At 45.2% G+C, this 25,260-nt stretch overlaps 2 protein-coding genes across 6 annotated transcripts in view; one reads left to right on the forward strand and one right to left on the reverse strand.

Moving 5' to 3' along the window:
• The window catches only part of nlgn2a (neuroligin 2a), a 151,347-nt gene extending 140,819 nt beyond the window's left edge, over nt 1-10,528 (forward strand). For all 5 annotated transcript variants that reach the window (XM_068587982.1, XM_068587981.1, XM_068587987.1 and 2 more), the window contains 5 exons: nt 2,402-2,587; nt 5,717-5,982; nt 6,838-6,991; nt 7,856-8,222; nt 8,828-10,528. In XM_068587982.1, coding sequence (XP_068444083.1) covers nt 2,402-2,587; nt 5,717-5,982; nt 6,838-6,991; nt 7,856-8,222; nt 8,828-9,647 — 1,793 coding nt within the window. In that variant the 3' untranslated portion in view covers nt 9,648-10,528. The remainder of the gene's footprint in view (nt 1-2,401; nt 2,588-5,716; nt 5,983-6,837; nt 6,992-7,855; nt 8,223-8,827) is intronic.
• A 3,750-nt stretch (nt 10,529-14,278) lies between these two features.
• Nucleotides 14,279-25,260, reverse strand: si:dkey-85k7.12 (interferon-induced very large GTPase 1). Its single transcript, XM_068588175.1, has 6 exons — nt 25,126-25,260; nt 24,783-24,857; nt 24,566-24,647; nt 22,897-22,962; nt 21,581-21,838; nt 14,279-20,526 (listed from the first exon to the last, which is right to left on the reverse strand). Exons 2-6 carry the CDS (start codon nt 24,819-24,821, stop codon nt 15,857-15,859), a joined length of 5,115 nt encoding a protein of 1,704 aa, XP_068444276.1. The 5' UTR covers nt 24,822-24,857; nt 25,126-25,260; the 3' UTR covers nt 14,279-15,856.

Consider the following 25,260-nt stretch of genomic DNA (forward strand, 5'->3'; position numbering starts at 1 on the left):
AGAGTCATGAAGAGAGTCATGAAGAGTCATGAAGAGAGTCATGAAGAGACATGAAGAGACATGAAGAGTCATAAAGAGAGTCATGAAGAGTCATGAAGAGTCATGAAGAGACATGAAGAGTCATGAAGAGAGTCATGAAGAGAGTCATGAAGAGAGTCATGAAGAGTCATGAAGAGAGTCATGAAGAGACATGAAGAGACATGAAGAGTCATAAAGAGAGTCATGAAGAGTCATGAAGAGACATGAAGAGTCATGAAGAGTCATGAAGAGAGTCATGAAGAGTCATGAAGAGTCATGAAGAGTCATGAAGAGAGTCATGAAGAGTCATGAAGAGAGTCATGAAGAGTCATGAAGAGTCATGAAGAGTCATGAAGAGACATGAAGAGAGTCATGAAGAGAGTCATGAAGAGACACGAAGAGAGTCATGAAGAGACATGAAGAGAGACATGAAGAGACATGAAGAGAGACATGAAGAGACATGAAGAGAGACATGAAAAGAGTCATGAAGAGAGTCATGAAGAGAGTCATGAAGAGAGACATGAAGAGAGTCATGAAGAGTCATGAAGAGAGACATGAAGAGAGTCATGAAGAGTCATGAAGAGTCATGAAGAGACATGAAGAGTCATGAAGAGACACGAAGAGAGTCATGAAGAGAGTCAAAGTGTAAATTCAGTATAAAAACAGACGTGTGAAACGATGATGAGGTAATCTCCCGTTAAAAGAAGAGACGTTGTGTATTTTATCTTTCTGCGTCGTGTTCTCGCCACCAGGTGGCGCTGTGTTCACCTCCATCAGAGCTGTTGTGTCTGGTTGCTGCGGTCGAGCCTCTGCAGCTTATTCCCACATTTATAGATTAAATAATCCTGTTCCTGATGATGTCACTTGTGTGATTGCTGCTGCTGATTACATCTTGTTTCAGTTTATTGTATTTAAATATAAAATAAAAACAACAAAATAAAGACAACAAAATAAAAAAGAAAGAACAATTATGTAATTATAGCGAGTCTGTGTAGGCGTGTGTGTGTGTGTGTGTGTGTGAGCATGTGTGTGAGCATGTGTTTGTGTGTGTGTGTGTGAAAGTAGGCACGGTGTGTGTTGGTTCAGGGTATCGCGTCGTACCTCTGTAGCATTTCCTCAGCAATGCTAATGCTACGAGCTAACCATTTTGATATAACAGTTAAAACCAGAAGGACATGAACACTGAGCCATAAAAACTTTTACAAAACAACAAGTAGACTTCCTTGTCATCTCTCTGTGAGGCGGGAAAAGTCTTTTCACAGTTTGTTCCCTGAAGTCGGACAGAGAATCGACCTCTGCTCGCCAGTGAAACATTATTATTTTACATTCCAACGAGACTCGCAGCTCGCGTCCCTGAACGCACCACGACGCCTGGATCCTGAACACAGGTCCTGAACCGAAGCCCCACACACACTCACAGCGACACGAACGCCTTGTATAAGTATTAGAGTAGATGTTTCAGACCCTGAGGACACTCGTGAGGCTCTCACAGCGACAGCAGACGGATGTGTGGACGCACCCGAGCATCTGTCTGTCTACGAGAGTGTGACCTCTACTGTATGGGCCTAATGAGAGACCTTTCCAGCTCACCTGCCTCTAATGAAGCTCTCATTAGAGCCCCATTAGGACCGGAGACGCTGCCAGTTAATGGGCACTTAAACAGAACAGATTGAGGTCTTTTGGTGGAACAATCGAACGTACTCAGCAGTAATAATGAAGGCAAATGTCAGCGAACAGAAGAGGGAAGCCGTTACCACGACGCTCGGATGAACCAGGAAGTGTTTCAGAGAAACTTTGAGGAGCGATATCGAGGAGACAAAACCACAAGGAAGAAGATCAGAGTACCGAGGGATGAACGTGAACCAGGGTGCAGATTACATAAATTAAACATCTGCATCACACAGCCGAGGCAACAGATCCCTGAAGGCACCACAGGCCCCACTGGACACGTGCATGCTTTCATTTTAAACGCCTACGCAGACCTATACATGTCGCCGCATGAAACGCTGTAACCATGAGACACTGAACAATCCTAAATCCACTGTTTCATCGCCTGTAATCCAGATTAGGCTCACCTGCATTCCTGTGCAACACGCCACGAAGAGGAGCTGGGAACGCTATTTCATCTCACTTCCTTTGCTTTCTGTGTTCCCTCTGTCACACACACACACACACACACACACACACACACACACACACACACACACACATACGTGCTCTCATGCAGCTCCCTCTCAGTCAGAAGCTGGTTTGCAGCACTGGATGCATTGGTACTAACATGTTGTGTCTCTTCTCTCTCTCCTCCTCCTCCCTGCATCCCCTCTTCTCCTTCTCCATCCTCCCTCTCTCCTAAACACCCTCCCTCGCCTCCTTCCCCCCTCAGGCTTCCTCAGCACAGGTGACCAGTCGGCGAAGGGGAACTACGGGCTGCTGGATCAGATCCAGGCTCTGCGCTGGCTCAACGAGAACATCGGCCACTTCGGCGGCGACCCGGACAGAATCACCATCTTCGGCTCGGGAGCCGGGGCGTCCTGCGTCAACCTCCTCATCCTCTCGCACCACTCGGAGGGTAATTCATGACCCTCCGTTGTGTTTGTTTCTTTGTTTGCCTGCACACAGAATCCATTGTTCCCTCTCTCAAGCACAAGGTTCCCACCGGGCTCAGGTTCCTTGAGCATGTGAACTCCACCTGCTCCGTTATGGTTCAGGCCCGGCTGCCGATCGGCCCTCACTAATCCTTCAACAGCCACAATGTCTATTTACAAACCTCCTCTGTGTATTTGCTCTCTCTATGTTTACTGGAAACACACGGCGACGCACGCCTGCAACCTTCACAACCCTCGACAAAAACAAGAAGGACTTTCCTGTGTTTGGTGCTGGCATCACTTGTGTTTTGCTCAGCATAGCAGACGTAGTCTACTTTACCTCATGGCTCAAACCCATGAGGGCAGATGGATCCTTAACCCTTAAGATGTCCTCTTGACACCTCCATCCTCAAAGGAAAACTCCTCTTGTCCTCTGACCTGAGGACCCGCAGCAGCCGTGTGTTTAATGAGAGGTCGGGGTTGGATCCAGGTGACGTCGTCCACGTCTCGAGGCCGATAAATAACTCTGATGTTTCCACATTACCCGACTCGGCGAGCGCTCCTGGCTCTGTTCACGCTCCACCGCGCCGTCACAGGGGCCCGAAACCTACAACCACGCGACCTCGCGCTCCCCATTACCAACAGCACCCCGAGGGCTAAGTGGTAACACCGGACCGCCGGGAGCGAGCGGCCCGCCGGGCTTTGATCTGGGTCGAGATCAGCTGTCGACCCGAAGCAAACGCTCACACACTCGCCGCCTTTGATCACGCTGCTCTGGAAGATGTCCTCCTCCAATCCTAACGTCTCTGTTCTGTTCGCCGCTCAAGGACTCTCCCTCAATATCTCTCCCCTCTGTTCATTTTCCATCTCACTCACACACACACACACACACACACACACACACACACACACACCGCACAGGACAGAAACAGGGAAGAAATGGTGTGTGAGGAGACAGCGAGAGATTAGAGAGAGCATGTTCACATAACCACTCATCTGTTTCAATAACCACTGTGTGTGTGTGTGTGTGTGTGTGTGTGTGTGTGTGTGTGTGTGTGTGTGTGTCTCACAGGTCTCTGACTTTGACTCATTCTGTGCCTTGAGAACAAATATGTGTATCATTGTATATTTGGTGAACATGTGCATGGCTGCATTTCACTGTGTCCATTTAAGCATTGGTGTGTGTGTGTGTGTGTGTGTGTGTGTGTGTGTGTGTGTGTGTGTGTGCTAACCCTCCTCACTAACACTAACCCAGGCACTGTCAGCCGTCCCTCCTCGTTGGCAGGTGACCCACTTTGCAGTAGAAACCTCCTCAGAACCCGATCCTGATATATTTATGTTTATGTTTGTGATGAACATAAAGCACGCTCCCATTTGAAACGTGTAGTTTTTCTTAAGGAGGCGACGTTCATTGTGCATAGGAATCCAAAAATTAGAAAAATGAATATTGCAAGTGAAGTAGCAACCCATTAATCACTGCTGACGATGACATCATTAGCATGTCTGGTGTTAAGAATGCTAAGACAAGCGTGACTTTAAAAGCGAGCTTTTCGTGCTAATATTGCTAACGTGCACGAGGTCATGACCCAGCACAGAGGAGCTCCAGTCTCTGACCCGGTAGAAAGTACTCCACCACGCCTTCACAGAGCCAAACAGTGGCTGTGGACACAAAGCACCTTGCAGACGAGTGACTTCACGTGACGGCAGGAAGCAGCTCGCCGCCTGAAACACTTTTAAATAGAAACTCTTCCTGCAGAGCTTTGACCTCTCAGCTCCGGCCTCAACGTTCATCATGAGTGAGGTGTCTTCTGACTGTCAAGTGAAGGAGCGCGTCGTTGTTCACCAGCTGTTTGTGTGTTCTAGAAAGCGACCAGAACAAGTGACGGTCCTTGTTCATCTTTCAGGGCAGCGCCCGCTTTAGCAGCAGAGGGACCCTCGCGTGGCGGCGCCTGTATTAACCCCTTGTCTCCTGTCTGCCGACAACCGACCCCCTCACGCCGCCGCCGCTCCATTCTCATGCCTCCGCTTTGTCGTCACCCCATCGCCATCGCCATCACCGCCGTCCTCGTCTTCGTCAGCATCTAACATCGTCCCTGTCTGTCTCACTCACCCCCTCCCCCCCTCCCTTCTCACCCCCTCCCCCGCCAGCGATGCCAGGTAAGGAGTCTGTCATCCCCCCTTAAGGGACACCAATCATGTCAACGACACGGCGTCACAAATCCAGCCCGACAGCGCGGGACGGATGGCGTGATGGACGACGGAGAGAGAGAGGGGTTGTTAGTGACACTGATGCGATGCAGAGGGGACGACAGGAGGAGAGGAGGAAGCGTTGTTCAGGGAGGAAAGAGGACAGAAGGAAAAGGAATTAGCTAAATATAAGAAAGTACAGAGGAGGGAAGGAGGGACACTTAGGGAGTCGCAGAGAAGACGAATGAAACAATACTTACCTCCTCCTCTTCCTCCTCCTCCTCCTCCCTCTCTGACTTCCTCAGTGCAGATATGAAGCTGTGGCTGTTTCCAAGCTACTTTTTACTATAATTGAGTTCCCAGGGAGGAGGAGGGGGAGGAGGGTGTTAGGGCGCTGCAGCTCTGCTTAATAATTAACTGACCAATCTTCAGCCCAGGAGAGGAACGAGAGAGAAGGAAAAACACAGTAGAGAGGGAACGAGGAGGCAGGAGGCCTAACGAGCCGCTTGAGTGGTTGAAACAGCACAGGACGAAGAGAGAGAGAGAGAGAGAGAGAGAGAGAGAGAGAGAGAGAGGAAGAGAGTGGGGGGAGAACACAGCAGAGAGTCTGACAGAAGAAACAGCACAAGAAAGAGAAAAATTGCTCTCTTGACGTCTCAGATGAGCCTTTTCCTATTCTCCTCCTCCTCCTCTTCTTCTTCTTCTACTTCTTCTACTTCTTCTTCTTCTTCTTCTTCTTCTTCTTCCTCTACCTCTTCTGTCTCTTCTTCTTCTTCTTCTAACTGCAGCGTGCTCTAATTCTAAAGGTGAAAAAAGCCGTCTCTCTGAATCGTTCTCTAGAAACAACGAGAGCTTTAGGCCGACATTGTTGTGCCGTTGTTCCCGCTCAGCTCGTCCTGCAGTGACGCTCCTCTCTGTGCTCTCAGGTCTGTTCCACCGGGCCATCGCCCAGAGCGGCACCGCCATCTCCAGCTGGTCCGTCAACTACCAGCCCCTGAAGTACACCAAGATCCTGGCCCGCAAGGTGGGCTGCACCTACACGGAGACGGCCGACCTGGTGGACTGCCTGAGGCGCAAGAACTTCAGGGAGCTGGTGGACCAGGACATCCAGCCGGCCCGGTACCACATCGCCTTCGGCCCCGTGGTGGACGGAGACGTGGTGCCCGACGACCCGGAGATCCTCATGCAGCAGGTGAGGGGCCCGAAGGGGCCACGGCTGACGGGCCGGCTTTGACTCATTCTGCCAGCAGAGAGACGTGAGATGACAGACATGAAGAGCATGAAGAACCTGTTGCAGTGAGTGTGACCTTCACACACTGTGTGTGTGTGTGTGTGTGTGTGTGTGTGTGTGTTTGTGGAGGGGGGGGTCTGGCGTTGACATTTAAATGCTGGTGTGAACTCGCATCCTCAAACGCTGTCACACATACGAACTCTTGGACGCATCATTACACACGGTTATTTACATGTGCAGAGATATTACACGTTTTCATTTTCTCTTGATTCCTGCTTTTCTTCCTCCCGATGCTCAACACAAGGTCACATTTTAAAAACACATGACTATCTCTGTCCTGACATTGCTTTCACTCGTCTGTAAGAATGTTTAAAAGCCTATAACAAGAAGAAAATGAGACAAACTGAGGTTAAAAAAATCAAATAATATTAAAAAAACAATGTATAATCAGGAAGAAATGATCGGAGGATCAAAAAGTTCAAAAGATGGGAGAAAAGTAGCCGAATCTCAAACACTTCAATGTGTAATAAACGAGCTGTGAAGACTTAAAAACTCCACTAGAGGTTGTTCAGCTCTGTTTTCATGGAGCTCATCTTAAACCTCATGATGGATCATATCTAACGTATTTGACGATAACTCACAACGGTATGAAAGTATAAAACTAGACTTCCTGTCCGTCTCTTGCTGAGCTTGTACTGGTGTTCCCACAACAGATGCAGATGTGCAACAATGGCATAAATACCACACACACACACACACACACATAGAAATGAAGCTGATTTGACTCGACGTGTTGTTCCCCTGTTGCGCCACCAGGGGGAGTTCCTCAACTATGACATCCTCATCGGTGTGAACCAGGGAGAGGGGCTGAAGTTCGTGGACGACAGCGAGGACAACGACGGCATCTCGGCGGCAGCTTTCGACTACACCATCTCCAACTTCGTTGACAACCTCTACGGCTACCCCGAGGGTGAGGATCGCCAACATTATGCCTCTCGGACGACAGAACTTTGCAGCGTCGTCGTCTTTAGAAAGATCTTCCTGGGGTCGACACACTTTTAAAGTGAAATGAAAGAATGTGTCTGTGGTATAAATCATTACACAAATGCGATAACGACCTTGAACACGTGACAACAGATAAACATGTCTCCTGATGCTCGAGCTAGATTTGCACATTACAGACATCCTCGTGTTTTCTGGACATGAAATACACATAAATGTGGGCAGCGAATGAGAACAGATCAAACAAGTGAGCGCCGCTCAAGTGAATAACCCAAGACAGGCATACTAAAGAGGTTTCCTACATGGAGATCATCTCTCACCACGGGGGGCCGTGCTTTGGCCTTTGAGGCTGTAACGCCGTCTCTCATCAGCCCCTCAGGCAGCCGGTTCACAATCACAGCGCTGTTGTTCTCCACAGATCCGCCCGCCGCGCCCTCGCAGCGGGCCGCAGCCAACACACACACACACACACACACACATTGGGATAATGCAGCCACGCTCATCCGTCACGCTCACGCAGCACACGTCTCTCTCCTGCCCGTCGTGTCGCTCAGCTCGGTCGGTGCAAACTCAGGCGCCTCTTTCTGTTGTTACTATTGTGAAGAGCATGGAAACAAGAAGTGCTTTTGCTTTGAAGACAGGAAGTAGAATGATTCGTGCTTGTTGGCGCTAACAATGCTTGATGGTTATCTCCATGTCGGGTGCAAGAACACGTTCTGAATCACTTTCATTACACTTTCTCTTGACATTCTTATCTCTCAAATTTGTTGAAGCTCTGTTTCCCCTTTCCCCTCTTCTTTTCTCCGCCCGTCTCTTTCTCCTCCTCCTGCAGGCAAAGACATCCTGAGGGAAACCATCAAGTTCATGTACACAGACTGGGCGGACCGGGACAATGGCGACATGCGGAGGAAGACGCTCCTCGCCCTGTTCACGGACCACCAGTGGGTGGCGCCGGCGGTGGCCACCGCCAAACTCCACGCCGACTTCCAGTCGCCGGTTTACTTCTACACGTTCTACCACCACTGCCAGACGGAGACGCGGCCCGAGTGGGCCGACGCCGCCCACGGAGACGAGATCCCGTACGTGTTCGGCGTTCCCATGATCGGTGCCACGGATCTGTTCCCCTGCAACTTCTCCAAGAATGACGTGATGCTGAGCGCCGTGGTCATGACCTACTGGACCAACTTCGCCAAGACTGGGTAATGACTTCATTCCATAATGATGTCATGAGGTGAACTAAAGGGACTGATCTCACCCACCAGATGTTCAGAGCATTGTTAACCGTCCAGACCTCCTCTCCCCTGTTTGAGTCGTCGTAGGAACCCCAAATTCAATCCAATACTTGTGTTTATTGTTTGTATTTGTTCAGCGAAGTCCACAAAAAAATCAATTTTAAAAGATATTTTGATGGTAACTATGAACATCCAGCATGAAAAAAGCCTCCTGCAGCATCAATAAGACACCTTTCTGGAAAGATTAGGACCTAAAGAATCAGAACCTGCAACAACAAATCACAATAAAACAAAGTTTTGTCCTGTTAGGAAGGAGTTTCAGTCAAGAAACTGTGTCATTGGGTTTAAAAAATGGAAAAATTACGTATTTTATGCCAAAAGATTGTCTGATTGGGGCATGCTGGGACTTAAAATGAGAGCGGGAAGATTTCCGCGCACTGTTTCCAAAAGGTTAAAAGTTTAGTGTCTTGTCTTAAAGCTTAAACCACAAGTGTGTGTTCAATGTTTAGATGTTTAGAGATCTTTGAGATGATTGAAACCTTGACTGAGATGTCTCCTCTCTCCTCCCTCAGGGACCCCAACCTGCCGGTCCCTCAGGACACCAAGTTCATTCACACCAAACCGAACCGCTTCGAGGAGGTCATCTGGACCAAGTTCAACTCCAAGGACAAGCAGTACCTCCACATTGGATTAAAGCCTCGCGTCAGAGACAACTACCGGGCCAACAAGGTGGCCTTCTGGCTGGAGTTGGTCCCGCACCTCCACAGTCTCCACGAGGAGCTCTTCCCCACCACCACCCGCTCGCCGGCGGGGCCCGGCCTAGACACCGTGAGGCCGGGCCCTCGCCAGACCCCCCACCTGGACCCCACCTTCTCCTCCGACCCGGAGCTGGAGGGCTCGGAGCGTCCTCGCCAGGACCTCTTCCCCGGAGACACCCGGGACTACTCCACCGAGCTGAGCGTGACGGTGGCCGTCGGGGCGTCGCTGCTCTTCCTCAACATCCTGGCGTTCGCCGCCCTCTACTACAAGCGCGACAAGCGGCACGAGATGCGGCGCCACCGGCTGTCGCCTCAGCGCGGCGGGCCCGCCAACGACCTGGCGCACAGCCAGGAGGAGGAGATCATGTCCCTGCAGATGAAGCACTCGGAGCACGACCCCCACCACGACATGGAGCCGCTGCGGCCGCACGACATCCTGCGGCCCGCCTGCCCGCCCGACTACACGCTGGCGCTGCGCCGCGCGCCCGACGACGTGCCGCTGATGACGCCCAACACCATCACCATGATCCCCAGCACCATCACCAGCATGCAGCCTCTTCACGCCTTCAACACTTTCCCCTCCGCCGGCCACAACAACACCCTGCCCCACCCCCACTCCACCACCCGGGTATAGTAGGGAGGCGGCCGGCCCCTGGCGCTGATCCAGAGCGGAGGCCTCTGGACGCGGGGCCTCTGTTCTGCTCCCCTCTTCTCCTCCTCCACAGACTGCTCCACCTCCTCCATCGCGTGCTGTCAAACTCGGCAGCTCCACCGGTGGCGTGCGGAGAAGCGACCGGACTGCAGGGCGGCAGGCGATCGGCTCGGGGCTCGGTTCGCATCGCTCACAGATCAGCTGTTTCCAGACTGAAGCCCCCGGACGCGAGGCAAGAGGACGAAGGCTTCGCGGCCCTCTTTTCACCCTCTTCTTCTTTTCTCTCCCCTGCCGTGTTTCGTGCATTTATGGTTTTCTTTTCTACTGTGTCTCATCCCCGCTTCGGTCCGCTCATCCATGTGTTGGCTCCCTCTCCCCGGCGCTCCTTTAGCTCCTTTAGCTCCTTTAGCTCCTTTAGCTCAGCTCCGAGCTGCAGGACGGGCCTGGAGGGCCACCAGTGAGCATATAGCTGTTGTCGTCTGATACTTTCATTCTACCAGCATTCTTGGTGCCAAGTCTGTCGTACTGTGTTTGCTTTCTCATCGAGGGAGAGAAAAAAGTGCAGAACATTCTAGCGTATTAATATTTACTGTCAGTAACAGACGTGTTCTCATGACAAAGTGCCAAACTGGCCCTCGATTGTGTTTTTATTCCTCTTTCTTTCTCTCATCCTCTGTTTCTTTTTCTTTTCCAGCATTTGTTTCGTTGTTGTTTTTTGTGGAAAGAACTTTTGCTGAAAATATAGATATAGAGAAATGATATTATATATAGTTATATATAAATGTGTACAAAAGGAGAAAGTATATAAAGGGGTTTTCTCAGCGGGGATCTATGCATGAATTATTTTTCAAGATGATGGCGGGTGGAGGCGGGAGGGGGAGGGGGGCGGGGGGGGACACTGTATCTGTCAATGCACGTTTCCCAAATCTAATCAAATCATATCGGCTCTGGATATTTAGTTTTTTGTTATAGCTCACAGAACAGGAACATCCCGGGAAAAAAAACACATTTCTAACAACAAAAGAAGTAATTTCCACAAATCTCAGAAGATGAAGATCAACTGTGAACATCCTCCTGCTTTCATCCTCTCCTGCGTGCCGTCACCTCCAACCAGGTGAAGCGTCATGGCCCCTCGTCCCTCGGTAGCTTCTGTTCCTTCAAATCTGCTCGATCGCTTTTTGGGGAACGCGACCGAATCTGTTGTCGTCGCTCGTCTGTACGGAGTTATTTTTGTACTTCAGTAAAGGTGAGAAACAAAGCAGAGCCGGGCAGCCTTTGCTCTCTTACACACACCTTCCCCTGTCTGCGGCCCTGTTTCCAGCTCACGCTTACTCTGTATGTTGTGTGTGTGAGCTTGTATGTGTGTGTGTGTGTGTGTGTGTCAGAAGTACTTGACATGGGCATGGTGGGCCCTAATTAGACAAAACAAAGAGATAGAGAGGCAGACAGCCCCCCTCCCTCCTGTCCGTATGAACCTCACCTGTCTCCTTCAGTGCACGAGGTTTGGACGCGCTCATAGGATCAAATCCCTGCTGCGACCACAAAACACCTGACTTCACTGTGTCAGCTGCGTTCTACACAATTTCTGACCTCAGTTCAGCGCCGCTGTTATCCTCACGTTCAAGGGTCGGTTCACTCAGCGAGGGACTTTTCTTGTGTGTGTGTGTGTGTGTGTGTGTGTGTGTGTGTGTGTGTGTGTGCTCATCAGCTGTACATTTAACTCTAAGCACACCGAGGGCTGACCCGCGGGCCTTCGCGGCTACCAGTTGAAAAGAGGGCTCGCATCTCCCAAACAGGGTAAAAGCCACAACAGTTGACGACTGCTTTTTTTTTTCCCGATTCAGCGTTTTTCTTTCCGGGGAGGATGTGCAGGCGTACAGCGACGCCCCCCTCACTGCGACTCTCTCTGCGGGTCTTCGACATGGATCATGGGTAGTGCTGAACACGTGGTAGCCCACGTCCAGTATGGGTTAGTCACCGGTGCTGTCTTTGCTCGTGCTCTAGCTATAGCCTGTTTGTTTTCTACTTTATTACTGCCTCGCGGGGGGAGGGACCGAAGGGAGAGGAATACAACCGCCCTTACCAGATTTTGTAAGCCCTCTGAAAGGGAAATGTGCACAATGTAAAACACAAAACGACTGCAGGTGGATGACGGACGGCTGGGCGAGGAAAGGCGCGCGCTGTGGAAAAGAGACTTTTGGGAGGAGATCGCAAAAAGACTCGCAGCCTTAAATGTAGGAATCAGATCTAAAAGAGAGGACGAACTGGTCACGATCAAAAGCGGACATTGAAAGGCACGGCCATCTTTCTACCCACAATGTTTGCCAGGAGGAGCTTATCTGTCCGACGGAGGATCAAACATGTCCGACCAGACCCAGGTGAACCCTTTTGTACTCACTGCTGTGGATGAGGAGGCAGTGAGGGGTCGTGAGGTGAACCTCACCACAACACAGCAACAACTAAACCGCCACAGGTGAAAACAGAAACTAGCTATTCAGTTGGGTCTGTTCTTTTTTCCCCTGTCTATTTTATAAGCCAACACTGGAGGGCGCCATTGAGGCTGCGTCGCCGAGGAAACTGGACGTGTGAAGAAGAAAACCAAACTGGGACAGAGAGACACACACAACACCTGGACGAGGATCAAAACTGTACATTTTTAAGTGTAAGAATCAAACAGACAAAAATATTTGTAAATATTAAGTTTCTTGTTTGTTTTTCTTTTTTTTCTTTTTTTTTTTTGAGTGAATGAATGAAATGCCTATTTTGTGACAACAGAAGACAACAGGTGCAGTTTGCGAAAAAACAAAAACAAAATGGCCGTCAGCTTGAGGTTTCTAACGCGTTGGCGACACAACAAAATGCTTTCCACTGATTTCATTTCACAAAATGACTCTTTACTTTGTCTCACATGGCCGAGCATCCCGTGCGCATCCTGTAGCATCAAGATTCACAACCAGGAAAGTCACTGTAGCAGAAACACGTCTTCACTGCAGCGCCACGCTGCCGTTCACTGCTGCTGGGTTCCAATGAAAGGTTGTCACGCAGTTGCTCTTTCTTTTGTGGTCGTAGTCGACGACTTCTCTGCGTTTTTAATTATGTTTTATTTTTAAAAGTATCTTGTCATCAAGTATTCTGCTGATGAGGAACTGAGACAAACGTCAGCTCTCACCGTGTGACTGATGTCATGGTGTAGGGGCGTGGCCTGTGATTCATATTTCAGGACTTTTAGCCAACTAACGACTCGCCCCTTCACACGTAGCGGTGTTTACATGTAGCTACTGAATCACACGCCACACATGAGGGCTCTGATACCACACCATGCCTCAGAGGAAGGAGGTCACCTGACTCTTTCCCTCCACACGCTGTGGTGCATTGTGGGTATGGAGGTTGTGTTGACCTTACAGTGATGTGACGTAGCAGTGAAGAGCTTCAGTCTAAACAGTTGAGGGATGAAATGTGAAGCCAATCTGAAACGTCCGGTGCACTTTTAGAGTCAGAGTGTGTGTAGAGTGTGTTTAGCATCAGACTGGAGGTATGGACACACACTGAGCCTCGTCTGTGTTATGCAGGGACTCGCTGCAGCCCACTGGCTCACACACACACTTTATTCTCATTTCAACAGCCTGAATTCTGCAGTCATGGTTAGCGCCGCACAACGGCGAGGACGGCGACACACTGGCGAGGACACACATCTCCAGCTCGGTCTGGATTGCATCAAGTTGCACCTGTTGTCTTGTTTTTACGTTCTTTGTTGAATTCAGAAACCCAAGACTTGAGACAAAGAAAAATGTTAAATAATGGAATTTAAAAAAAGAGGATTATTATTATTATTATAAAAAATAAAAAAAAGTATAGTAAGACTATATAAATAAATGCGGTGATGATATTTCTGTTTACTTTAGAAGTTATTATACACTGTATGCTGTGATTCTGATCTGGGAAACATTAAAGACATTCATAGCCAGATGATGATTTGTCTCTTTATTGATCGACTGAACAGAGGTAAGTAAACATCTTAACAATACGGAAGGAATCATATTGAGAATGTGTTTATGTAAATATGTGGGATCAGATTAAACATTAACATATTTACTGCACTTAATTAAAACTTTGTCTTGTTTGAATACACACCACGTACTGTTTGTAAACTTAAAAATCAATCAAATCCGAATTAAAATAACGACAAAAGCTTTACAAATTTGGAGTTTAGAAGAAAACAATATAGACAAATAAGAGGGAAAATGTATTTTTCATGTATAACCTACATGTTGACGTTTACTGCATGATCTTTTAATACATTGGAAATGTCAATATTTTGCATCAGATCTGGAAATAGTAAATAAAATAATTATACATCACACGACTTGATTAAAACAATGTGAACATGTGAACAATACCACATAAAGACTGAATGATTAAAACATCTAAATATGTGGAATTTGATACGATGCAGAAAAAAAACTCATATTTGGAGTAGAAGAGACAACATGAATGTAAATATGTACTAATATATATATATATATATATATATATATATATATATATATATATATATATATATATATATATATATATATATATATATATATATATATTTATCTATATATATATATTCTACTCGATTAGATAAGAAGACGAGTTACACGCATGCACGTTGACACTCAGATAGTTTCAGAGATTGGAATTGTAAATGTTTTACATCTCAAACTTCACAGAAACAATTGTAAGATCCACAGATTCTGACTACAGTCGTACATCAAACTGAATATAATAAAACTTTCCTTTTGGGATCAAACCACATGAAGACTTTTTAAGTGGCTTAAAAAAAAGAATTTAACATTTGAGATTGGAAACATCACAGAAAAAACCCTGATGAAAGATGACATTTGATTCAGTGTTCATCTTTTCAATCACAATATAATTACAATCACCTTCCACAAAAACATTTAAATCTAAGTCTGATCGTCTAACATGTACATTGACTCACTATCATGATACAGCAACAAGTATTTAACATTTTCCACTTTAAAATAAACAGAGTTAAAACAGATTATTTTCATTAAACATGTTATGACCTGAGCTCTGAGGTCATTTTCTCAATTTTACATAATTTTACCTTTTTATTTAAGGCGCTTGCATTTGATACACACCTTTGTGTTTTTACAGAACAATCTCCTCTCTATATATAATGAGGCACTATTGTCTTAAGGCTCAGTGTGAAGAGATAATTTGGCCCTGAAGCTGAAAAATGATTAATTTAGATTGTTGCTGTGTTTTTTTTTGCAGTGTAAGGTGGGCGGGGCCTGAGACTTCCTGAGTGTTCATTGGTTAATTTCACACACAAAAGGCTGACGGACACACGAGTCGACAAATCACGGTGAAAGGCGGCGCTCGACACAAACGTCACATGCTCAGAGCTCGCTGTGTGAGTCACGTACGATCTCACGAGAACAAGCACGCGGAAGAGAAGAGGCTGGAGAGTCCAGCAACATCTGAATCATATTTCTGTGCAGTTTTATCGTGGAGATGTTAATAGAAACATCGCGTACACGTCGTACCACACGGCTCTGCAGTAGCAGACTCTGTAGACATGTGATCTGAGAACTGCGCTGTTTTTCTCATATTCTCATATTTTGTGGGGAAATATATATGTGTACCAACAAGGTCACAAGGTCACATGGTCTTTGTAGGACAGGGTTGCACAACAACATGTAGATTGTAGTTCCAATTTGCTACAAAGGAAAGAAAAGAAAAAACTATATCATATATCTGGAGGGTGGAGGATGAGTTCAGGAGTCTCACAGCCAGAGGACAGCAGCTGTTCTGAGGTCAGCTGGTTCTTCTGCATCTCTTTCCAGACGGCAGCAGGGTGCACAGGTTGAGGTTGGGGTGTTTTTTGTCTTTTAGCCTTTTAGCTCTACCAGGTGCATCTTCTCACCAATATCAATGATGCTCAGTAGATTTGTGCCGATGGTGTTCTGGGTCTTTAATCACCAGCAGTAGAGTCTTCCTGTCCTGTGCCGTGTCATCCAAGGGCCAGTTTGTCGTGTTTGTCATCAGGAGGCTTTCTATTGCTCCTCTGTGGAAGCTGACAGGAACTTTGTGTTTAATCTTGGCATTTAAATATCCATGAGAGGATAATGAATATAAATGAGGTTGTGCACCTCTGTAATCACTACGCATGGAGTCTCTCACTTGATGTTGAAAGACTCTTTGAGGCTTTCCTCTGCTTGCTCACGTTTGATCATGTTCCACGTTACAGGAATATCAGCAGGTTCTGCATCGAATGCTTTGGCAAACTCCTTGTTGAATGTTACCAGAACATATTTCCAGCAGTCTGACGCCTTAAGGCTTTCATCTGGTTGGATTTTCCAGTCAGGGAAAATTTCTCTGTAACGCTTGTAGGGGTGAAATTTCCCGTTTGTAGCACCACAACGAAAACTGTTGATACTGACCACATTAGTAGAGCAAATATCAGTGCAAAGTTTCTTTGAGCTACTCCACCTGTATCGACCCAGAGCTGTCGGCCGATGTAGTGAAGCAAAGTGCTCGCTATGTGCTTGTCCTCCTGCCTCACAAGGCGCTTTGCAGAATGGACACTGTTTACCACATCCAATCAGTTGGGTGAAAAGCTCGTTCTGAGGATTCACATGAAGATCTTTTAGTTTCATTTGGATGTTTGTTGCTTTAAACGTCTCTTGAAGGACTTGTGCCATGTCCTTCACACACTCAGTCAGCCAGTCGGCGAACTGTTCCTGATCAGCATTGTTCAGGATCATGAAAGCACTAAGAGCATCTTGGGAAATGACCAGTTTATCACCAAGTTCCCGACAGACATTTTTAACAAATGACTTCAAGTTGCCACTCTTGTCTGTTTTAGCTTTGTTGACGGCATCATTGATGCTCCTGATCCTTGACTGAAGATGTCGATCCTCAAACTCAAACGTCACAGAGCCCTTTGAGAAGCGTTCCTCTATTTGGTTGAGTATCCATTTCTTTACGTACTCTTCATAGGAGCAAATGTAGCTCCGATACTGTTTAAAGTCTTTCTTTTTCAGCAAATCCAGTAAAACTGAATGCTGGAAGAACATTCGTGCGCTGAACCTGTGGTCTGTCAGCATTTCACCAATGATATCAGGACCCAAGGACCGGTTGACAAAGTCTTCCACTGCAGGCTTCAAGCAGCAATGCGTGAATTCTTCTGCCTTCTTTTGGCACTGGTCTCGGTCATGAAACACATCTTTAAAGTCTGTGCGAAACTTTTCCTTGTTTTGATTCAGACATCTGGAGGGATCATTCGCATTGACGAAATCTTCGTGCATTTTCTGAAACCGTCTGGCTGCAACTCCACAGATGTGCTGTTTCAGAGAAACTTCAAACTCGATGCCTGTCTTAACATCCTGATTGTTATGCAGCTTCTCATCAATCACTTTTAAAATCTCCTGGATGTGAGTGTCATGGTAATTGGTTTTTCTTTCTATTCTTTCAGTCACAAACTGTGTGCAACTTGCAATGATGCTGTCAGCTAGCTTTTGTAAAGCCTTTACCTGATCTTCAAGGTTGAACCACTTACTGGCTTCGTGTTTAATCTTCCCCCAAACTCCATCCGCTGTACATTTAAAAGGCACCTTTCCACAATCTTTCAGACTTCTTTGATTTAATAGTTGTGATGCATGACTTCCCTTGCGTGATACATTGTCTTTCAGGGAGAGGGACACCTTTGTAATGATGTTTGTGGTCTTTTGTTTTGAAAAGGATAGTTCCTTCTCAGTTGCAGTCCACATCTTGTCAAATTCTTGGTCCAGCTCTCCTTCTGTCATTTTAACTTTTTGCTTCCGACACTCTTCGATCAATGCACACACTCTCCCCTCCAATTTCTTTGTGTGGTTCTCCTTGATTGTATCAAGTTCTGTCATCCCCTGTCTGATGTCAGCTGCTGCTGTGAGCTGATTAACCACTGAGCTCTTCATTTCTCGCATAAGACTCTTTGCACTGCTTGCAAAGTCCTCTTTGTATCCTTCAACGAGGTAGACATGACCCTCTGTTTGCTTGAAGTACTGTTTCAGATTATCAAGCAGCTTCGTCTCCCATTCAGACAGCACTGTGCAAGCTTCACTTTTCAACTGTGTGAGACATTCTGACATGTCAGATATCTCAGATTCCTCAGCAACTGTATCAAAGTTGTTAATCCTTGTTTCTGCCTTTGTAACCCACTTGTACATTTCTTTTTTGAATTCCCACTCCCATTTGTTGAACTCTGTGCACAGCTTCATGTATGCATCAGCCACCAGGCTGTTTCTGAAGCTGAAGATGAAGTTTTCATGCTTTACTGCATTCCAAAGACTTTTCATCCACTCTGTAAACTCCAAGATATCATTAGCAGATGATTGACAACTTCCTAAAATGTGGATTATGTTCTTCTTCAGCTCATACACAGTTTCGCTGTACCCTGCATTGACTGGTGCCATTGGTGGGTTTCCATTCCAGAGACCAGGAATGTAGCAGTTCCCGGTGTCTGGACTGTACTCCATCACATCAGTGAAGCTCATGTTCTCTTCTTTCCTTTCCATTTTGGCTGCTGCCTGGGTCATCTCGTTCAACTGTTGGATGAGCAGTTTCCTGTCTCGTAAGTTCTTGTCATGGGCTGAAACGTCTGACACATTCTGGTGAACAAACTGACATTTGGGTTTTTTGCCCACCTCTTTCATCCTGAGGAAAGCGTGCACGACTATTTGAAGGATGTCTTTCATTTCGGTTGAATTCTCCATCGCAATATTGATGATGGTGACATCACTCAGCCCCACCACAAGTGTTGCAAGCTCATTGTCGTGCTCATGGCTATTGTCCAGTTGTGCAAGCTCTGGTGACTTTAAGCCCTCGGTGTCAATGATCACCATGAAGTCACAGTTGAGTGATTCTTTGACATCTTCATTGATTCTGATGAGCAGCATAAAGGCACCTCGAGTGCATCGACCGCTGCTGACTGCAAACTGCACTCCAAACATGGTGTTGAGGAGAGTGGACTTCCCTGTGCTCTGAACTCCAAGAACTGTGACGACCAGTATCTTGTTCTTATGAGACATCAAGACATTGAGCTGAGAAAGAACATCACTCACCCATCTGAGAGGTATGTTGGATGCTTCTCCATCTACAAGCTCAAGAGGAAATCCATCAAGTAACAATTGTGCACATAGTTTGGGCAGATGCTGTAACTGTTGACGTGATTGGTCCGTTTCTGGAAGGGAAAGAGAAGCTTCATAGATCTGACCCATTTCACGGAAGAAGTGTTCAATTCCCAATGAGCTGTTGGAAAGTTGTTTGTCAATGTCTTTGATTTCTTCTTTGTTTTCAGGGGTTTTGCATTTTTCTTTGTACCGCTCCCTGAGATCAGACAATTTCTGTCGAGACACGTTATCGAGGTTCATTCGCATCCATTTCAGGAAATAGCACCTCTCTATCTCTGGGCTGGATATTGCATTGATGAAACATGTCATTGCATTTGATATGTCATGAGAGTTTTGTTCTTTCCGGAGTTCCATTTTCTGTATCTGAAGATCACTTTTGTAGTCTTCTATATTTTCAGACCCGATATTACGAAGCCGACATTCTTCCTTCTCTAAGCGAGTCAGTTCCTTCCATATTTGGCCTTGCAAGGGCAGCTCAGCTTCTTTGTATTGAAGGATATCTTGAATTTCAGCAGTGATGGCATCTGCATTTTTCTTGGCAGTCTGGCACGCTGAAGAGTCTTCATCAACCCAGATTCCCAGTTCGTGGCCAATGTCAGCCATCTGCTCAATGCTCATCTTCATTTTTGAGTTCTCAACTACATTGCTGACGGTTTTCCGCAATGTTTTGACAAAGTCTGCATCATTCATTTGTTTAGTCTTCAAAAGGATGTTGCTGTTAGTCAAGCCCAACTTGGTTGCTACCTTTTGTAGAGCATCTATACCAAAGCGATTGCTTTGATGGTTCCCAACCAAAAAGATCTGTGCCTTGTGGTGTTGGTTGGTAAGCAGCTCACACTCAGAGTCCAAAGTGTCAAAGAACACAAAAACTGCTTCAGATGTCTCACACAAAAAGGAAAATTGTGTTTCAAATGAAGCAATGTCCCCACGAAGGTTAGCTATAGCTACTGGCTCACTGAAGACATCCATGTTTTTGTTCCCACAAGGAAGGTACCAAGTGATTTCAACCAGTCCATTGGATATTCTCCTTGGACTGTCACCACACTCCATATCATGATGAACGAAGGTATCATGGTACTGCTGAGAGTTGCTCAGAAGCTTATTGAGCATCTCTGACTTGGACAAGGAGCACTCACCCAGTCTCACGAAAGATATCATTGGAAGTTCAGAGAGAACAATTCTGTCTTCAATAAAGCCCTTGGATTCTGTAAGGGACCGAGGTCTGTACTTTTTAACAATGTCTCTCAAGGCCCAAAGCGTGAGAGTGCACTGCTTTGTGTCACAGTTAGGAAGCAACAGAGGAACAGAAAACTGACACATTGACATTTTGAGTGCCAGCTCCTGCCGTACAAAACCATCAGAACACAGAAAGAGGGCAGTGATTACGTCAAGGGGGTTCAGCGTGTCACCTAAATTTGTACACTTTACTAAATTAGCAAGATTTAACAGCGGATCATTACAGCTTGACTCACATTCAGATGTACGCTTCACATTCCTAGCTGTCACATTAACCATCATCAGTTTCTTTAGGAAGTACCATGGAAGATCCGAGTTACACTTGGCAGGTTCATCAGTGATGGTCTTCTTGTCAATCTGAAGTAGTGTGCTCAGGGATAGCTTCTCAGGAAAGAGCTTCTGCAAACCCAGATCCTCCAATAAGCTCTCTACATGCGTCTCTGAAGAAAGGAACACAATGAATACAAACCCATTAATAGTTGAATATTCTTGAGCGCAGATCACAGTTGTAACCTTTACATTTTTTTTGCTGTAACACAGTTTTAAAAAGGTACACTTAATTAAAACTGAGGCCTATGTTGATTTTGGTCAGGCAGTCAGTAATCTGCCTAATTATTGGGTCTCGATCAAGAATACTTCAGCAACACTAGCCTGCCATGGAATTGTTAGCTAAACTTGAAAGAAATGCATAATAACATTCTGTTTTTCAATTTAATTTCCTTTTGATCCATTCATACACTATTTTGATAGAACTATCATTCAAACTCTCAAAAGGAAGTGTAGGTTTTAAGATGCATCGCTAGCATTTGTGCGTGTGATCACGCCCTCGGTGAAAAAAAGTTGTATATTGCCCCTAATGCCGGGTTCACACCAAATCACGATACCCCAAGTTAGCAGCACATAGCCTCACTAGCTAACCTAAACAGACCCGGTCACGTTCCTGTAGTTAGCAGCACATAGCCTCACTAGCTAACCTAAACGGACCCGGTCACGTTCCTGTAGCTACCAGCACATAGCCTCACTAGCTAACCTACACTGACCCGATCATGTTCCTGTAGTTAGCAGCACATAGCCTCACTAGCTAACCTAAACGGACCCGGTCACGTTACTGTAGCTACCAGCACATAGCGTCACTAGCTAACGTAAACTGAAGTGGTCACGTTCCTGTAGTTAGCAGCACATAGCCTCACTAGCTAACCTAAACGGACCCGGTCACATTCCAGTAAAACAGTTTTCCTTTCCGCAATCAACCATGGAAATTAACAACAATTTCTGCGTTATACTTGTGGAACTATCACAAACATGGGAACATCCAGCAACTCGTATCCGTAGTCGCACACAGCTCTGACTCCTCCAGGACCAGCGTCTGAATAAAGCCGCTTTTTTTGCAACCATTTGCGTCTGTGCATTTATTCGCGCAAATTTTTTGCAACTCTTTCGGTGTGAACACAGCATAAGTGAAATGAATTGCAATAATGATTTTATTTGACTTACTTGTTTTGGTAGATGTTTCAGCTGGCTTACTTATTCTTCCATCCCTAAGTTGTGTAGACACCAGAACAGAGTAGCACAACCCAGGCTTCAGGTTGCTGAGAGTCAGATTGTTTGTGTTTGTTGACTCTTGCACAACGTCTCCTTCATGGCAACAAGTCACAGTGTAACGCTCCACTTCACCAGCAGGGGCGTCCCAACGCAGAGACAGTGACTCGCTGCTGACCTGATAGACTGTAATCTGTGCAGGAGGGTTGGGCTCTGCAGGAACAAAACAATGGTTTCACTTAGCTGGAAATGCAAGCTGTATGGAAGCCCATTTCTGACACACACACAAAATTGGACCAAATAAATAAATAAAATAAAATAAAAATTAGGACAAAAAAAATAAATTCATCGACTTTTTGTTTTTGTTTTTCCCGTTTCATTCCAGGAGAGAAATGAGAAATGAGAAATGAGACTACTGACTACAATTGTCAAAATTACAGTTACAGCCTAAATATAATTGTAGCTAATATATGTACACACAAAGTACATTTGTAGCTAATATATGTATACACAAAGTACATTGTTGTCCTTCCATTGACCATTTTTAAGAACTGAGTAAAATGCAAAGTCCACACGTATATTAAATGAATAATGTACTTTATAGTAACCCACAGCAGGCTTGCACGTGGTTGACATTGCCAAGTTATCTTTTGGTAAATAACAAGAGCACTTGAATATAAAACAGTGCTTGCGATGTTAAATTAAAAGAATACGTGAACAAGATTGGACTATTATGTGACGTGTACTTGTTTTATTGTATGAACAATACATATTTACATTTAAATGAAGGTATTGTAAAACAAAAGTGAGGAAATAACATATTGCTTAGATGTTTTTTTTTTAAATTTCAACGAAAAAAATAAAAATAAATGTTGATAATTTTTTTTCTTTTTGGTCGTAATTTTTTTATTCTTGGCCCTATATATTTATGTTTCTTTCTTTTTGGTCCTAATTTATTTATTTATTTATTTTGCTCCTATTTTTTTTTTGGGTGTGTGTGGTGGAAATGGGCTTCCATATAGCTGTCATTGTTTGTCTGTATTTAAAATTGCTGTTTGACTGCCGATCACAAGAGGTGAGGTCAGAGACAAACCCATATATCCTCATGCCACTTGATTTGTAGCAATGCAATTGACCACTTAGTCTCAAACTCACCTTTACACCATATATTGAGAGCATTCCTCAATATAAACCCCAAAACCATGCAAACAATACTTTACTACATTTTTTAATTTTCATAGTTACTGTATTAAATCATTATTCAGCTTTACCTGTGACAGATTGCCAGGCTTTGCTTGTTGCATTGAGAACTGCTTCTTCTCCTGGAGGAGGAACATCTGTCACAAGAGAAGAGAGGCACATCTCAGTTTATCCACACTTTAGTTTGTATTTAGTCATTAAATTGCAGTGTTTCCCTACCATTATAATAGGGGGCGGGGCGCCCCCCTGAAAAAACCTCCCGCCCCCCTGTAATTTTCTCTATAGCGCCAGACCACAAAATGTCATTCTCTTTCCTGTAGAACAGATTTATACCTTTTTCTGTTATTAAACAAACTAAACGGCCGTATTTTATTGATCGGATCTACACACAGCTTGTCATTCATGTCTCTAGGTGGTTGCGCGGGTTCCGCCCCCATGCGCACACACGCTTGCGCGCATGCAGGTGAGCGCTGAACACACGCACAGCAGCGGACTGCGGTCAACTCAGCAGACACTCGGATCTCCGTCGTCAAATCAACAGACACTGAAATTTCAATGCACCTGTATACTAGCAGTCACGGTAAATATTCAAACGACCCAGATCGGGAGCGAGCGAGGTTTTTTTTTTTTAAAGTTAGCGGAAAGATACACGTGAGACAATGTCCGGTTTTCAAAATAAGATGACAAATAAAATCAGTTTTTTCAAAATAAGATGACAAATTGTACTCTAACGTATATGAAAATGAGATTATACGTTTCTACGAAAAATCTGTCATTTCTTTATATTTGAGGCTCTGTAAATATACTTCTTCCACTAGTTCCAGGGAATAACTGATGCAGATGTGTTCAGGATGTATCTGACTTCCACTATGCTGACAATCAAACAAATTTACTATACCAATTTGGAGATATTTCAAAGTAAAAGTCTTACATTTTTACAAAAAATCTGTCATTTCTTTATGTTTGAGGCGCTGTAAATTCATTTTTACTCAGTGTTCCAAGGAATGACTGATGCAGATGTGTTCAGGACATCTCTGACTTCTACTACACTGGCAATCAATCATTTTTACTGTACCAATTGGTAGATATTTCAAAGTAAAGGTCTTTTATTTTTTATCGATAAATAAGTCATTGTTTATCCTGAACACATCACAAATATACGGAGGTTTAAAAATTGATGGTTTTTATCTTATTTTGAAAACCGGATGTTGTGTCACCAGTATCTTTTCGCTAACTTTGTAAAACCCTTGCTCGCTCGCGATCTGGGCAGGGTGACTGTGTTTACCGTGAATGCTAGTGTACAGGCGCATTGAAATTTCAGTGTCTGCTGAGTTGACCGCAGCAGCAGCGGACAGAGAGCGTCCAAAAATATGTCGCGTGAAAAATATTAGCTCATTGTTTTCCACAATGAGCTATTTAGTAGTAACTAAATATCAGGGGTTTTTTTTGCACGTTACAACGTTATCTTCATTGTTCTAAGTGATTGCAATTTAAAAAGAAATTGGTCTGACGGAGCAACCTGGTTTACTTGAAAGTTATTGTAATTTCCTTTATTCTGTCACTATAAAAGCACAGAGGGAGTCACAAAATGATGTTATTTACAGAAAAAGTTTGAGAACCACTGCATTATGGGTCTGTGTCGCCGCCGCCCTCAACCCCCCCCACCCCCCCCCCCCCCCCCCCTCCTCCTGAAGCTGTACATTTAGGGGAATTGGATCAGTTATTGACGATCACACTTACAGTCAGACTGAGATGTTGGTGGAGTTCTCTCTCCTTCCTCACGGTATAACTCAGGGATGAACTCCGGCGCATCATGGAACTCCTTGGTAATGAATAGAAATGTATAGTTTAAAGTGTAGTGAATAAATGCATACTTCCATTCACACTAGCCAAGGACAACACATCTTTGAATGGTAATTGTTTTGTTAATTAAGAGTTCTGCAAACCAGCTGTTTACCTCATCTGAGTTATCCATAGTGGGGACACTCTCAGCCATCGCACACTTGATCCAGATTATTCAAACAGCTTCTCACTGAAAGTAATAAAAGAGAAGTCTGTAACTCCGCCTCTGACAATAACTATTGATATTACATAAAAACCATACGGCTAAGTATACTTTGTAACCTGCTAAACTAGAATATAGACTAAACACCTCAACATAAATACTGTAATCAATTCTCAGTATGAGCCATGAGACATGCTGAGTCATGTTTGTGTTTTGGGCTGTGAGACTCGTACATTTGAACACTGTTTCAGGTTTTAAGGGGAAAATAATCGCTTGCAGATCAATTGTTGCTTACCTTTGAAGATTATCCATGGTAAAAGTATATCTGTCTTTAATCCAGGGGTTGTTTTCTCCTCTAAGCAATATGCAATATAGTTTAAGTATTAGTCCTGAGGATACAACTCTGCAATACCATAGCCTTACTCTGCCG

Source organism: Clinocottus analis, unplaced genomic scaffold (genome assembly GCF_023055335.1).
Source record: "Clinocottus analis isolate CAN_PGR_092001 unplaced genomic scaffold, fCliAna1.0.p SCAF_21, whole genome shotgun sequence".
In the NCBI taxonomy this organism is placed as follows: Eukaryota; Metazoa; Chordata; class Actinopteri; order Perciformes; family Cottidae; genus Clinocottus; species Clinocottus analis.

What these genes read in the sequence shown, in the direction of transcription:
- si:dkey-85k7.12 (XM_068588175.1), bottom strand. Translation starts at nt 24,821, where the DNA reads ATGGCTGAGAGTGTCCCCACTATGGATAACTCAGATGAG. An exon ending in ACCAACATCTCAGTCTGACT is followed by an intron (nt 22,963 to 24,565) that starts GTAAGTGTGATC and finishes CTCTTGTGACAG; the next exon opens with ATGTTCCTCCTCCAGGAGAA. An exon ending in TGAAACATCTACCAAAACAA is followed by an intron (nt 20,527 to 21,580) that starts GTAAGTCAAATA and finishes TCCTTTCTTCAG; the next exon opens with AGACGCATGTAGAGAGCTTA.